At 38.8% G+C, this 15,133-nt stretch overlaps 2 protein-coding genes across 2 annotated transcripts in view; both read left to right on the top strand.

Annotated features, from left to right (window-relative positions):
- The window catches only part of LOC106821133 (heparan-alpha-glucosaminide N-acetyltransferase-like), an 11,378-nt gene extending 4,558 nt beyond the window's left edge, over positions 1 to 6,820 (top strand). The window contains exons 5-18 of the mRNA XM_014825817.1: positions 1,554 to 1,672; positions 1,961 to 2,030; positions 2,152 to 2,209; positions 2,399 to 2,568; positions 2,894 to 3,001; positions 3,265 to 3,416; positions 3,691 to 3,803; positions 4,094 to 4,215; positions 4,600 to 4,726; positions 4,892 to 4,978; positions 5,195 to 5,269; positions 5,764 to 5,834; positions 6,027 to 6,139; positions 6,304 to 6,820. Coding sequence (XP_014681303.1) covers positions 1,554 to 1,672; positions 1,961 to 2,030; positions 2,152 to 2,209; positions 2,399 to 2,568; positions 2,894 to 3,001; positions 3,265 to 3,416; positions 3,691 to 3,803; positions 4,094 to 4,215; positions 4,600 to 4,726; positions 4,892 to 4,978; positions 5,195 to 5,269; positions 5,764 to 5,834; positions 6,027 to 6,139; positions 6,304 to 6,482 — 1,564 coding nt within the window. The 3' untranslated portion in view covers positions 6,483 to 6,820. The remainder of the gene's footprint in view (positions 1 to 1,553; positions 1,673 to 1,960; positions 2,031 to 2,151; positions 2,210 to 2,398; positions 2,569 to 2,893; positions 3,002 to 3,264; positions 3,417 to 3,690; positions 3,804 to 4,093; positions 4,216 to 4,599; positions 4,727 to 4,891; positions 4,979 to 5,194; positions 5,270 to 5,763; positions 5,835 to 6,026; positions 6,140 to 6,303) is intronic.
- A 95-nt stretch (positions 6,821 to 6,915) lies between these two features.
- LOC106821141 (nuclear migration protein nudC-like) lies at positions 6,916 to 14,438 on the top strand. The gene is made up of 9 exons (XM_014825831.1): positions 6,916 to 7,268; positions 10,192 to 10,269; positions 10,735 to 10,848; positions 11,061 to 11,252; positions 11,531 to 11,635; positions 12,114 to 12,308; positions 12,682 to 12,765; positions 13,094 to 13,212; positions 13,576 to 14,438. The coding sequence occupies exons 1-9, from the start codon at positions 7,188 to 7,190 to the stop codon at positions 13,625 to 13,627; spliced, it is 1,020 nt and encodes a 339-aa protein (XP_014681317.1). The 5' UTR covers positions 6,916 to 7,187; the 3' UTR covers positions 13,628 to 14,438.
- The last annotated feature ends 695 nt before the right edge of the window (positions 14,439 to 15,133 follow it).

Here is a 15,133-nt window from a genome sequence, read left to right as displayed (position 1 = left end):
AGGCGAGATTTTAGGGGGGGGAAAAAGGCGGGCGCGTGCGGCTTTCTACGACTGTTTCACATCGTAGAAGGCTTTACGACTGCTTTCACATCGTAGGAAGGCTCTACGACGTGTTTCACATCGTTAGGATGAGGCTCTATCGACTTGTTTCACAATCGTATGGAAGGCCTCTACGCATGTTTCACATCGTAGGCAAGCGGCTCGACGGGACTGTTTCACAATCCGTAGAAGGCTCTAGCGGACTGTTTTCACATCGTAGGAAGGCGCTCGAGGACTGTTTCACATCGTAGGAAGGCTCTAACGACTGTTTGCAACATCGTAGAGAAGGCTCGATGCACTGTTTCACAGCGTAGGAAGGCTCTACGACTGCTTTCACATCGTGAGGAAGCGGCTCTTACGACTGTTTCACATCGTAGGATTAGGCGCCTCTACGACTGTTTCACATCATAGGAACGCTCGATGACTGTTTCACATCGTAGCGAAGACTCTACGCACTTGTATTCACATCGTTAGGAAGGCCTACTACGACTGTTTCACATCGTAGCGAAGCCGCGGATGGACTGTTTCACATCGTAGGAAAGGGCTCGGAGGAACTGTTTCACATCGTAGGAAAGGGCTCATACGCACTGCTTTCACATGTAGGAAAGCGCCTCGATGACTGTTTCCCACATCGTAGGAAGGCCGCTCTAAGGAGCTGTTTCACAACGTAGAAGGCTCGACGACTGCTTTCACATCGTAGGAAGCGCCTCTACGGACTGTTTCACTTGTAGGAAGGCTCGATACTGTTTCACATCGTAAGAAGGCTTCGTAGGACTGTTATCACATCTGTAGATGGGCTCGGATGACGTTTCACCCTCGTAGGAAGCTCGATGACTGTTTCACATCGTAGGAAGGCTCGCATGGACTGTTTTCACATGCGTAGGACGGCTCATAGACTGTTTCACCATCGTAGGAAGGCTTCTCGAATGACTTCTTCACATCGTATGGAAGGCTCGATGACCTGTTCACATCGTAGGAAGGCCTCATACGGACGAGTTTCACATCGTATGAACGCTCGATGGGACTGTTTCACATCGTAGGCAAGGCTTCGATGACTGTTTCAAGCTCATAGAGCCACGTAGTGAGGAAGCCGAGCAATTGCAACTTGTGGCTACACGCACGCACGTACGCATGCACGCACCCCCCACACGAACACACACTATACACATTATACACACTGTTTTATATACACCTATACACACATACACACTATAATACACTATACACAACTATACACACTATACACACTATACAGACACTATACACACTATACACACTATACGAGCACTATACACACTACTACACACTTATACACACCTATACACACTGATACCACACTATACAGCATATACACAATATACACTCACTATACACACTATACACACTATACACACTATACACACTATACACACTATACACACTATACACACTGTACACAGGTAATGATACTGGTAGTAGTGGTGTGGGTAAATTGGTAATGGTAATTAAAACATAACAGCACTTGATTATTGCAGTATGACGACTCAATTCGGAGAGTGGGGGGAGTACACTCTCTTTATCACCCCTGCACAAGTTTCTGCATCATACAATATAACATTAGCCATCATGGAATATCCTCACTGGAGCACCTTACGTGAGTCTGTCTTTATATTTAACTATGTATATTTGTCTTATGTAATACAATATGGAAATAAATTTTCTAATGTCCAATTTTGCATTTGAATATATGGTGAGCATAACTATGTCTCTGCAAGGTACAATACTATCAAGAGCTAATAATACCAAGAGGTATACCAATATATAATATGAGATATTATAATTATTAGCTCTTAGTAAATACCCAATGTAGCAGTCTAAAGTTGAGAATATTACAGAGTGAGTGGATGCACCGATGGACAATTTTATTTATGTTTTTCCCCAGCCATACTGGTTTCATTTTGCATTTACCTTGTGATGGCATTGATATGGCTCCTGATCACCTTCTTACACAGGTATATATTCTTAATGTTGTTTCTTAGCTAGCAGGGTTTCAAATATTCTAAGATGTAGAATCTGCCACTAGCATATATAACATATCATGTCTAATACATATTATTTGTTAATGTATTTCAGATATCAGATTATCCACAAGATCATGGATTGCTGGCACACAGAGAGATTGGTTAATGCGGCAAGTATTCAACTAAATACAGTTATGTTAATTGAAAATTACAAGATAAATATATGATAGCACATTTTTATATAGCATAAAATGATAGATAATGGTAGCATTAGATGATGTTTTTCCTGTGTCTAAGTATGCTAACAATCATTCATCACCTTCTATGGTTGCATTTATCAAAGTTGTTTATGTTGGCAGGATCTTGGTTCCCATTCTGCACATTCGTATGCAAGTGACACAATAAATGCTGCAAGCCTTACCAGCCTTAGCACACCATCCTCTCCTGTTGCATGGGGCACGGTTGAACCACCAATCCTCACCAATGACAGGCAGAAGCAAAGGCTGCGATCACTGGATACATTTAGAGGGTAATGTGTGCATCATTATATCGTCCATTCTTCATAACCATGAACATATATCTATGATATAATGTGTAGCTTAGGTTAACATGTTACAGGCTTAGGCTAAAATTCACATGTGATTTGCAATTAAAAAAAATAATTAGCTCAACAACCTAGCAAAGATTATTGTTCACTAAACTTTTTTCTCATTCACTATGAATTTTAGTCATCGTGGTCTGGCTATATATAGTAAATAAAACGACATTCAGCATTCAAACAACAACAAAATATATTCTAACAGTGCCAAAAAGAAGAGAATTTGGTGATGATCATGGTGTTTGTGATGTTGCAGGCTAAGCATTGCCGTGATGATATTTGTAAACTATGGTGGAGGCAAGTACTGGTTCTTCAAACATGCGCGCTGGAATGGACTCACTGTAGCTGACTTAGTCTTTCCATGGTTAGTAACCCCTAGATGTAGTCATAATAGAAAAAGAGCTTTAATTTTGTCTAGAAAAAAAGGGTGTCTTTGTGGATTAGATTAATTTTTTGCCATTGTTTATATATATATATATATATATATATATATATATATATATATATATATATATATATATATGTAGCATATGAAATTCAGTCACATTATTATACCCTCCCTCTATTTACTAACTAGACGGCAGTATTTGGCATGTTGATGATAGGTTGTTATCTCATCTTTTGGAGGTTCATGTGGATAATGGGCGTCTCCATTATGCTGTCTGTTGAGAGTCAAGTGAGGAAGAAAGTTGGAAGAACGTTGGTCATCAGGAAGATGGTCTGGCGGTCAGTCAAGTTATTTGCGCTTGGACTCATGCTAAATTCTGGCTACCCTTCAGGTAATGGAATCACTGGTAGTGTGATCACTGGTTGGTCACCACACAGGTAATATAATGATTGAGTGCTGCTCAGATAATATAATCACTGGTCACCACATAGGTAATATAATCACTGGTCACCACATAGGTAATATAATCACTGCATGGTCACCACACCATTCATATGAGCACTGCATGGTCTAGCGGCAGGTAATATGATTATGTCAGATAACAACGTCCTTGCAGAATATCATATCAATACAAATGTTGAAGCTGGTCTCTATCGTTACTCTAGGCAATGATCTGGAGAAGCTGCGCATTCCTGGCGTTCTGCAGCGGTTTAGTCTGTGTTACCTGATTGTGGCTATACTTGTTTATCTGCTGTATAGAGATTCCAACTGCCATCAGGTGAGTTTGTATTTCAGACAAATTACTTGGTTTAAGGTATCCCTGTATAGAATGGTTCCTTTCTGTCAGTTACATATTTAACCAACTGTCATAGACTGGGTTATGTTACTCCAAGTAATTAAGGGCCTTTACGAGACTAGTAATTGTTTACTTTTAATTATGGGTCAATTTATTCTTTTCAATTATGAGCAATAAAACGTTTTTTTCTTTCTCTTATTGTCACCCCCTTCCGAAATGATCTCGTAAGATTATGCTATGCCATATTTGGCACCTAATTGTCATTGTTTCAGCACGGCTGCTGTGCTGCTTTTAGAGATGTGAGAGCGTACTGGTTGCAGTGGCTGGCAATGCTGGTACTTCTTGCTGTGCACTTCTGCCTCACATTCTTGCTAGAAGTGCCAGATTGTGGCAAGTAAGTGATGAATTGGCAAAGAGAGACAGTATATATTTATATGGTGGGATATGTTATAGGTATATATGTAAAAGCCCACACACACAAGTGCAGTTACTTTAGATTGTATTTGATTATGGTAAAATAGAATAAAACAAACTACAGAACTGTCCATAAATGCATGATCTCGCTTTTGCCGTAACATACACAATCTCTCAAATTCCTCCTGGTTGCATTTTTTCTACAGTATATATAGCTACACATCTATACTTTATGTGCAGCAAATCACGAAACCTTAGTTACCTATCGACTCACCTCTAAAATACTTAGCGATGTTATTCAGCAAGACAACCAATTAGACGTGACCCTAGTGAGTGAACATTTCGTTTTGCTGGCTGTGCATAGGGGTTACCTAGGCCCAGGAGGCATCAGCGAACATAGTACATATGAAAACTGCACTGGAGGAGCAGCTGGTTACATAGACAGACTGATACTGGGAGTGAATCACATGTATTCACATGGGTCCGAAAAGGTTGTATCATAGTTCTCAATGTCCTGTCATCATTTATGTAGGTATAGTAACTTAACTAAAGATTTTTTTACACAATATTTGGTTATTGTCTCCTGATAGATAAGTCATATGTTTAAATGCCCATAAAAATAAATGCCTGTGTACAACGTCCAGTTATTTTTACAGAAGCTGTATCAAACTGCAACGCCCTACGACCCTGAGGGAATTCTGGGAACATTGTCATCTGCCTTCCTGGTTTTTCTCGGCGTTCAGGTATCAAACAGATTTTGCATGAGATATGTATGAGCGATAATGAGTGATTATCAAAACAGCGAAATGTTTACTTGATCGCACCTGCTGCTGATTGCAATTTCGATTTCATATAAAGCAAGTGTAACGTCAGAATACCACATATATGTTTCCATCGTGGAGGGAGTCGAATGAAAGATTACAATATATACTGAAATTTGGGTTTCTGCATGTCTATAGGCTGGCAAGATAGTCTCAACGTTCAGCGATCACACAAGCAGGATTGTCAGGTTTTTACTCTGGGCACTAATCACCGTAAGTCTGTAACACATTAGCATTGTGTACCTTAATTTGTGTACCTGCCAAATATAGTACACACTACATCTGACACGATGAGCCACTTATATAGTAACACTACGTGAGAGTGTGTAACTGTGCGTGTCGTTCTATTTTCTTCAAGGTCAGCTTTAAAATCAACGTTTTGTTTCTAACAGATGCATCAAAATAATACCTGGGTACATTTTTTTACATTTGATAACAATTATGGCTACTATAGGTACGTCTTCTTTTACTTTAGTTCTAGCAAGCTGTAAGAACTCTTGAACATTTTTTGCGAGGATTTGTCATAAAAAGTCATATACTCTCAACACGTTTATTCATTTTTGAACTCGTGTCGATTTTTTTTTATTTAATGAAAAAATGGCCATTTAATTTATTCTTCCAACAGAAGTTGTTGATGTGTGAATACACTCTACATGTTGGAAGTTGCAGATAGATGCTATAGTATACACATACAACTTGTTTTACAGGGAGGTGTGTCCCTCATGTTGTGTAATGCATCAGCTAATGATGGATGGATACCAGTTAACAAGAATCTTTGGTGAGCTTTAGTAGATCTCATCCTCATCTCTATATATATCTCAGTGCTGACAATTTAAGCTAATTAATGAGAATCGAGCACTAATTAGGCTTTATCGCCCATGTGGTGAAATCTATATTAATTGTAACAACAGCCCTAGTACACCTATGTATGTTTATACTTATACCTGTAATGTTATTTATGTTAACACAGGTCTGTTTCATACGTACTGGGCATGGCAGGCTCTGCATTCCTCGTGCTTGCCATTTTCTATTGGCTTATCGATGTCGCATACATATGGAATGGGAGTCCATTTTACCAACCAGGTGGGGCCATCCTAAATTTCTTAGTTGCATGCTATGTGATGAAACTATAGAACCTGGCAAACAAACACATTGTGACTGGAATCGTGGACTTGAACATTATTTATTTCAGCAAATTGTGGGTTCCAAAATAAATGAAAAGAAAGTTACTCAATTGTGTATCGCAGGCATGAACTCGATATTTCTCTACTTGGGCAGCGAGGTGTTTGGGAGCTACCTGCCATGGTCGTGGGTGCCGTTCACAGTCTCACACGCAGAGCACCTGGCAATGGACCTGTGGGGAGTGTCACTGTGGGTGGCTGTAGGTCACTATTTGCATTACATACGAGAGTACTTCGTCTTATAGAGTGACAACATTACACTATCAATTACGCGATCATATTATCTATGATACAACTTCGAACATGCTAGCACAATACAAAATAGGGTGGTCTGAACAATGGCAAAATCGCATATGAAATTCACAAATAATTATCTAAGAATATATTATGGCAAGAGTCATTTACAATTATTTATGCGTATTAATTTATATAATCTTGTTGGCACTCGGGGTGATTGATGTCCTTTTTCACACATGTTCACTTAGTCTTGGCTTGAAATTGTACTTTTATAAATTGTACTTTAGTCTTTATATCAATACAAATATATAGCAGATGAATACAGCTACGATTGTGAAAGTTTGAATGGATTGTTATCTATTTTAATTATAACTGGTATGCATATGAACTGTTAGGCTATAGTCTAATATATATAACGTTATCTATAGTATAGAAGATAAAACACAAGAAATGTATTATGCAGTGTAATTCTGCATTTTTCTTTTGCATCTTGTACATTGTACTTTTTGTAACATCTATGCTCCCCCCCCCCCTCTTCAATATTAAATTCAAATAAAGTTTATTGCGGAGATAGCATCACATTATATTGGTTTAATTAAAGAATATGTGAAATCACGATAAAACCTCAACTACCACAACAAAGTCAAGATAAAAAGCAAAATGGTTTTTATTTTAAAACGAGGCGACAGAGGGCAGCCCGTTGACAACGAGTCATGATGGCGTCCAGCGGGGAAGATAGATTTGATAGCATGTTGCTTGCTATGGCACAGCAGCACGAGGGGGGAGTTCCTGATGTAAGTTTACGCACAGAATATCTATTGTGTATATCTAGTCGCATCACTGCATAACATTTATACGCATACGTTACGCGGGACATTATGGGTAAATAATTGAAATATCAACAGGCTCGAACATTCTATTTTCTAATTTCCATGAACTGTCGCCGAATCAGAGAGACTCGGAGAGGAATGACACAGGCAATTGGAACGTTTCAATAATAAAATGATGGTAAATAAACACGAAATTTAATTACTACTAAACTCTAGATGCTTTTTGCCTATTATTACTGATAATTTATTGTAAACCCCATTCAAATGTTCCTGTGCAACATAACTCGCAAGTACACTGCGCACGCTGCTTGGATCACAGCCCAGGCACTTGGGCCGTTTCAATAATAAAATGATGGTTAATAAGCCTACAACTTGTCAGTACTAGACGTGGCAGTATTCATAGTTTGATTTGACCTAATAACTTCACTTCAATACCGTCCAATACACCGCTGCAACACACATTCCTATAGCGCGCACGCCATTGTGCACAAATACACAGTAGGATAGAGAAGGTAAGAAAGCGTCTGCACAGAAATTCCAGAACGCTCGAATCTTTTCTCAACATTACAGCAAAAATATACAACGAACCGCCATGATATTGGCATCTGTGTGTAGCTGAATGGTCACTTGTTCGAAATATCCGTCTTGCAACTTGGTACCACATACTTTACTCAGAATTATACGCGAAATCCTGCTCGAATTTCCCACGGAGCCGTTTCGTAAATGGGAGCAATACATGAGTAATGGTGGCGCATTGCATTCTGGGAGGAGTTGCATCCGCCTGCCCAACTCCAAGACGAGCCACGCCGGCGCTGTTAATGCGAAGTGACGTCACACGGGCGACTGTTTTTGCTGTAATGTTGTGAAAAGATTAGAGCGTTCTGGAATTTCTGTGCGGACGCTTTCTTACCTTCTCTATCCTACTGTGTATTTGTGCACAATGGCGTGCGCGCTATAGGAATGTGTGTTGCAGCGGTGTATTGGACGGTATTAAAGGGAAGTTATTAGGTCAAATCAAACTATGAATACTGCCAGGTCTAGTACTGACATGTTGTAGGCTTATTAACTATCATTTTATTATTGAAACGACCCAAGTGCCTGTGGCTTGGATACAATATTAAATGTAACCCAACAAGATCTCCGACTGGCCCCTTACCCGGAACGCTTTCTCTCAAAAGCTGCATATTCCGGAATAAGTCGGTTTCCGATCTTCAAATTGTTGTAGATCGGTCAATTCTTTAGATATAGCCAAATATTATATATAATTTTAAAGGTAATTAAATGATCTATTAAGATATGCACATAACTGAATTGTATAATTTCCTACTTAATCCTGGTTTTGCTGGAGCGGGTCACATATACACAGTGAAAGTGGTATGAAAATAAATAAACATGACAGTTGACACTAATTTAATATACTGTAACTAACAGTAATAAGTATATGGATTTGTGAATAGATTTTCAATAAACCTACACCGCTTTGTCAAACTATTTATTCAACGAAATTTCAGTTTTTATTAACAAAATCTTAATTGTAAAATCTAGAAAGAATATCATAGAGAACCAGATGTATTTCACTTATAAATTAAATAATGATCCTAGTCACTTCTAGTATCAGTGCTACAAGTACGAATCTATATCTAGATAGACCTATAGTAAATTGCATGTGGATATAAATTTAAGTTGCAGTTTGGTTTCTAATTTGATAAATTATCTGTTTATAATCTACTGTATACTATCACTTGTGTAACTATAACTGCAGGGTGCGAAATTTACGCGAGTCCGGAGTCAAATACTCCCTGGTTTACTGTCGGACTCCCTGATTTGACATATGCAGGAGTCCGTGTCACTCGCTGAAAATTCTGCCTAACTAGTTCGTTCCAGAGCATGGCCTCGCGGTATTACCGTATTTTTTCAGCAAATGTCCAAAGAAAATTTGGCAGACGTGCAACCGCATGAATCTTTAAAATAAGCACATGCGTTATTTTTAATATCTTTAGTTTTGAACTTTAGACTGCAGACTCCCTCTTTTCAAGAGCAGGTTGTTTGTTCGACTCCCTTGTTCAAAAGTTGATTTCTACCCTTGTAACTGTAATAAAGTTTTTGTTAATTGAACTTGAGTTGCTCAGTTTACTTTCTAATTTTATAGATTATCTGTTTATAATCTGCTATATACTATAAAGTTCTAGTATAACTATAACCGTAATAAAGTGATTGTTGTGCTATAGCCAACAGTACTGGTTAAAGTTTGCTGTTCTATGCAACTGCTGCTGATTAAGTTAAGTTATTGTTGTGGCAGTTCACTGTGTTAGTTATAGTGCATACAGCAAGTTTCAGCTAGAAAAGGTAGTGCACGCTTCCCTAAAGGTAGTGCACGCTTCCCTAAAGTGGCAGCTTGACTGTTTTGGCATTGTGTCATTGGCCAGAAAACGTTTGTGGAAGTAGATCTTTTAATCGTCACCTTTCATTGTGCAACAGGTAATTATAAACACTATTGTAAGTCTTTGTCAATACCCCATATTTTCACACTTTAATTGAATGGTTTTTTCCAACTAACCGTTATCAAACCAAATTTGCATATAAACAGCACACTAACATCACGGGTATTAAATGATATGGTTACGTTTATATCTGTACCCATCATTCTATTCCTCCATTTCTGATCTTTTAAAGAAGCCAAATATGCTCATCATTGTAGTACATACCCACAAATACATGGTTACAGCTCTTGTGATCAATAGCTCTGCCCGTGTTGCCCGTTGGTCTGCCATAGGGCTGTAGTGGAGCAAATGGCAACACGGGTAGGCCTAGGGGCTAATAATCTTGATCATAGCTAGGCTTTAGTTTATGGACCTATGCCGTTATGACTATTGTTTTTATTTGCTAGCTCCTCAACACCATCTTCAGTTTCCTAGGGCGTAAAACAGATTTCTTCTATGGAGGAGGAGGGAGTGCAGCGGAAAAGGTGCGTCTGTAGGCCAGCCTGAAATTTCTTGGGTCTTCATTTGTCTCTTGTTTGCAGTATTCTGACCCAGACTGTTAGGAGTTTATTTGTGTGTTCAATAATTGTTTTTCTTATGGGTATAGTTTTTTTGTTATATTTACGCAATTTACAAAATATGATAAAGTGGTCGGTGTGCATGATTTGATAGCTAAGTTGAGTTATGGCACACAAGAAATTACGTAATGTTGGCTTTATTGCATAATCAGTTACATGGGTTAATGTCAAGAATCCATGAAAGAAAGCCCATATCGTGCATAATTCTTCTCTATTATGGACTTGTTAATATTGAAGAAACAAAAGTATCATCATGTCTGCTTGCTTTGCAATAAAAAAAATTCATATCAGTTGATAAATGTATTTGCGAGCATCATTATGGTGGTGGGAGTCTCTAAGGATTCTTGTTTCTCGTTGGGTTTTTCCTAACAGTTACTCTTGGAAAAGTTCAGACGCCATGAGAAGCTAGCACTGGAAAGGAGAGTGCAGGAGCAACAGGAGAAGGCAGCAAAACTTAAGGCAAGGGAAGAAGCACTTGCAAAGAAGGTACATTACTACTGGTACAAGTGTGGTTACTACTTTTCTACATAGGTACACATATGGTTACTACATTACTGCTTGGATATGATATTAGTTGGGTTACCATGTTAAGTAGTAATAATAGATGTCAGCCTGGTTTAAAACAAAGATGCTTTCTTCAGAGACTATTAACATTCGTGTCATTATGTGAATCTTTCTGTTTGTTCTTTGGCTTAAAGAAACAACAGCAGCAGCAACAACAAGAGGAAGAGCCAAAAATCAAGGAGTTGACAGAGGAGGAGGCGATGCAACTACAGAAGGAGATCGACGTCGAAAAGAAAAAAGCAGATGGGGAGATGCCAGCAGAAGGTGCTGGTGACAGAATCAGTGTCAGTGAGGAGAAGCCAGAGGAGGCAAAGTCTGCAGACAGTGTATGTATGTTGTTGTACTTTGTGCAAAGAGGATACAACTTTTAATCACTTTGTTCTATCTGTAGTGTACATTAGTATATATGTGCTGATGTAATTAAAGTTCTATATGGATTTATTGTGCATCTACCTTTATACTAGTAGTGTTATTACTACCCTGCTCATGCTATTTATGATAATTAATGTATTAATTAGTTAATGATTTATCTATATGTCGTTGCACTGCTATTAACTGCCCTGCTGATAGCACCTGATGTGAAGTCATCTTCGTAATCTTCTAGGATGAGGAGGAAGACGAGAAGGACCGCGGCAAGATGAAGCCAAACTCAGGAAATGGAGCTGATCTGCCCAACTACAAGTGGACTCAGACGCTGTGTGACCTCGAGGTGGGCAACACTCTTGCAGAGATGCCAACCACTACGATTTATCCGTATTTTATACGAATTTCTATTCCTTTTGCACCACTACGACCAGTTTGTATAAAACTACGAATTTCAATGTGATTAGGGGGAAAAAAAATTTTTGTCATTTTTTGTCGATTTATTGTCATTTTTGACCCTCAGAATGCAGGAAATTGCATCTCAGAATAAAAAAAAAATTCCGGGGGGGCATGCCGGACCCCCCTAGCAAACTCGGGTCACTACCTGACCCTCTAACTACTAATTTGATGATATTTTGTAAATTGTCAAACATATATATGCTTGTATTGTCAAGGTTTGTATCAAGAGACATCGATATATCGATGAATCATTCTACCCCTAACAATAATAAGTGTTGTGTGTTGACAGATACACTGTCATGAAAATTTTGCATTCTTCTGTGTATTGCTTTCTCTAATGTGTACTCATATGCATCTATTCCCAGCTTAAAGTACCCTTCAACGTCAACTTTCCCATTCGAGCAAAAGACCTGGTCATTGATATTCAAAAGCGACATCTTAAGGTTATGCTTAAAGGTCATCCTCCCGTCATTGATGGAGAGCTGTACAACAATCTTAGGGTGGAAGAATGCATGTGGAACATAGAGGACAAGAAAGCTGTTGTGGTCAATATGGAGAAGGTATTATTGACATGGTAGTACAGTGTGGCCCCGTTATAACGCGATCGTTGAGGTCCATGAAATGTCATCACGAAAAAAGTGGGGTCGCGTTCAATCGGGGTTCAAGAAAATCAGCATGAAGAAACAACACATACAGTCATGTACACAACATGCACACAGCAACAATTCATGTAAACTTATTTAGTTGCGCGATCTATAGGCGATCGTCGCTTCGACCTAAGGCGGGCTTAACTCACCAAAAAAAATTTTGTTCCGGAAACAGCAAAAAAAGGTCCAATGACTCATCGCGTTATATAAGAATTCACATTAATTTGGGGCGCGTAAAATTGGGGTTTCACTGTATAATCCAAATAATCTTTTTTATGGTTACCAGATAAACAAGATGGAGTGGTGGAATCGACTGGTGACAACTGACCCTGAATTAAACACAAAGAAGGTGCAGCCGGAAAACTCTAAGGTGAGGATGTGCCACTGTCACAAAGAGGTTTCTTATAACTGTTACAGTTGTTTTTAGCTGCTAATAGTTTTTTTAAATGTTTGTTTTTTCGAATTTTAACTAGTTGTTTGTTTATTCTTGAATACACCTGCCATATGGGTAAAAAAAGAAGATTTTTGTAACCCCTGATTCTTTTGTAATACAATTGGTAGATTAATTTGTTTATACTAAAATGCCCCAATTGTGTAGTTGGTAAGTGAATTTATTCGTTCATTCATTTATTCATCCGTTACTGCATCGGTCCTGTAGTTGGTACATGAGTTTGTGTATTTGTGGTGTTTGCGTGCAGTTGTCGGACCTGGATGGTGAGACGCGTAGCATGGTGGAGAAGATGATGTACGACCAGCGGCAGAAAGAACTCGGTCTTCCTAATTCCGAGGAGAAGAAAAAGCAGGACATCATGCAAAAGTATGTAGTTGGCACATCGTCGTAGCAACAGTATGCGTGCGAAGAGGAATATAGGAGGGGAGCGGGGTTAGGTAGCAGATGCGGCACATAATGTGGTCTAGGTCTGTGGCCATATAGGGTTAGCAGCAGGTTAAAGTAGGTGGGGTATGGTTGGCGTTGCAAGGAGAGAGCAGACAATGTGTGGATGCTTGTATAAGAATTATGAATTGGTGGGTGCAGACCTTTGATGAAGTATGTAATAAGGAAACTCAGAGATGATGTAATGTATGTAAGTAGTTGGGGTGGCAGGGAGCAGTATTATTACAATTTTTATATTTTACATAAATTTATTATATTTAAATTATTGTGTTTATCTGCTTTCAGGTTTATGCAGCAACATCCTGAGATGGACTTCTCTAAGGCAAAGTTTTCATGATTTTTAAGCAATAGGTGGCAGCACCATTGCCTCGATCGCATCTACCTTGACGTTCCAGAAGTTTCTTTTGTAATGTAGCAGAAATCGGTAAATACGTATTGTCTGCTTACTGTCATACACATTATTTCTTGTCAATGTTATAGTCATGTTTTTATGATTGAGAAATAGTATTGTAAGTGAAGTGAAAGCCTTCGAAGTTGCATGCGTACAGACCAACTTGTACACTGCAGTCTGAAATTATTCGGTACAAGTTTGCACTGTTTAGGTTATTTTAAAGTGACTATCTCAACTTTTATGATACTAGTATTTTTTCACAAATTATACACTATGAAAGTAATGATTATGAATTACATGATTTTGTTCAATCTTCGTTAAGTTGTGGTATTATATCTGTTTGACTGTATCATTTGATGTGATCAAACAGTCGCGACTCTATACATTTTGCTAAATGAGCAATTTTGGTGCAAGTTTAAGATTTTAAACTCCTCTAAACGCAACGTTATCCAGTGAGGGTTCAGGAATAATACTTTGTGATGTTTGGTGTTACATTTGAACCTAAATAACATTTTTTGTAGATTTGCTCATAAAAATGTGACAGTCTTTTGAAGACAGCTTGGGCACTATTGTGTGTGAACGCAAGAATCGCAAGTGCCACGAGTAACTCTCTCAGACACTGCATGTTATCGATTCACGAAGGCTTGTTTGATTGGGACTACGATTCTTGTCTTACATTCTATATTTTGGCCATGTCAGCAGAAGTGTAATCTTTGGTCTATGCTTTCTTTAATATAATACAATGTTGCTCTTATAACACATGTAAGATATTTTTATTTACTACCTTTGTTAAAAAATTGCTAGTATTAATGTTGCCGTTTATGGCAAGTTGTTTGCAGGTTAGAGACATCTTTTTTGGCATTAGAATTGAGATAGCTAATAAGCAAGTTGGAACATGAAATTGGACCTGTTAAGCGAGTGTAAAAGTAAAGCCTGTCTTCACGCGAGTATATCAGATTTCACAGCAACTAATGTGACTGGCGTCAAGATGAATAATGGTAAATGAACTAAATCGAGTTGCTCTTAGTAAGCAAATAGTTTACATTTCAGGTAATACGTAATATCACAAATATTATATGATGAGAAAGACTCTAGCCTATGTAAATCTTTCCAACCTAGCTTCACAGGGTCACCACATTCCCATCCTTCTACGAAGTGGTCGAGTAAATGTAGTAAGGGTCCCAATACAGTGGCCTGTGATACCACAAATGATGCAGGTACAGCATGCTCCCCATCACTGACGCTGAGAGGGTCTATGTCCCCCAGGGTACTGCTGGAACGTACCCTGGGTCCGGTCCGGTATACCGGAACGTACCCTGGTAACTATCTGATATGGTAAGGGTTAGGGAGTAGGCGTAGGCGACTCCCTAGACTCGTAGGGAGTAGGCGAGGTACGGTCCGGCATATTAGATAGTACCAGGGTACGTTCCGGTATACCGGACCGTACCCAGG

Source organism: Priapulus caudatus, unplaced genomic scaffold (assembly GCF_000485595.1).
Source record: "Priapulus caudatus unplaced genomic scaffold, Priapulus_caudatus-5.0.1 Scaffold3, whole genome shotgun sequence".
NCBI lineage: Eukaryota > Metazoa > Priapulida > Priapulimorpha > Priapulimorphida > Priapulidae > Priapulus > Priapulus caudatus.
The sequence above is the reverse complement of the archived record's forward strand: the minus strand, read 5'-3'. Positions and strand labels throughout refer to the sequence as shown.

What these genes read in the sequence shown, in the direction of transcription:
- LOC106821141 (XM_014825831.1), top strand. Translation starts at nt 7,188, where the DNA reads ATGATGGCGTCCAGCGGGGAAGATAGATTTGATAGCATGTTGCTTGCT. An exon ending in ACGAGGGGGGAGTTCCTGAT is followed by an intron (nt 7,269 to 10,191) that starts GTAAGTTTACGC and finishes TTTATTTGCTAG; the next exon opens with CTCCTCAACACCATCTTCAG. An exon ending in TTGTGGTCAATATGGAGAAG is followed by an intron (nt 12,309 to 12,681) that starts GTATTATTGACA and finishes TATGGTTACCAG; the next exon opens with ATAAACAAGATGGAGTGGTG.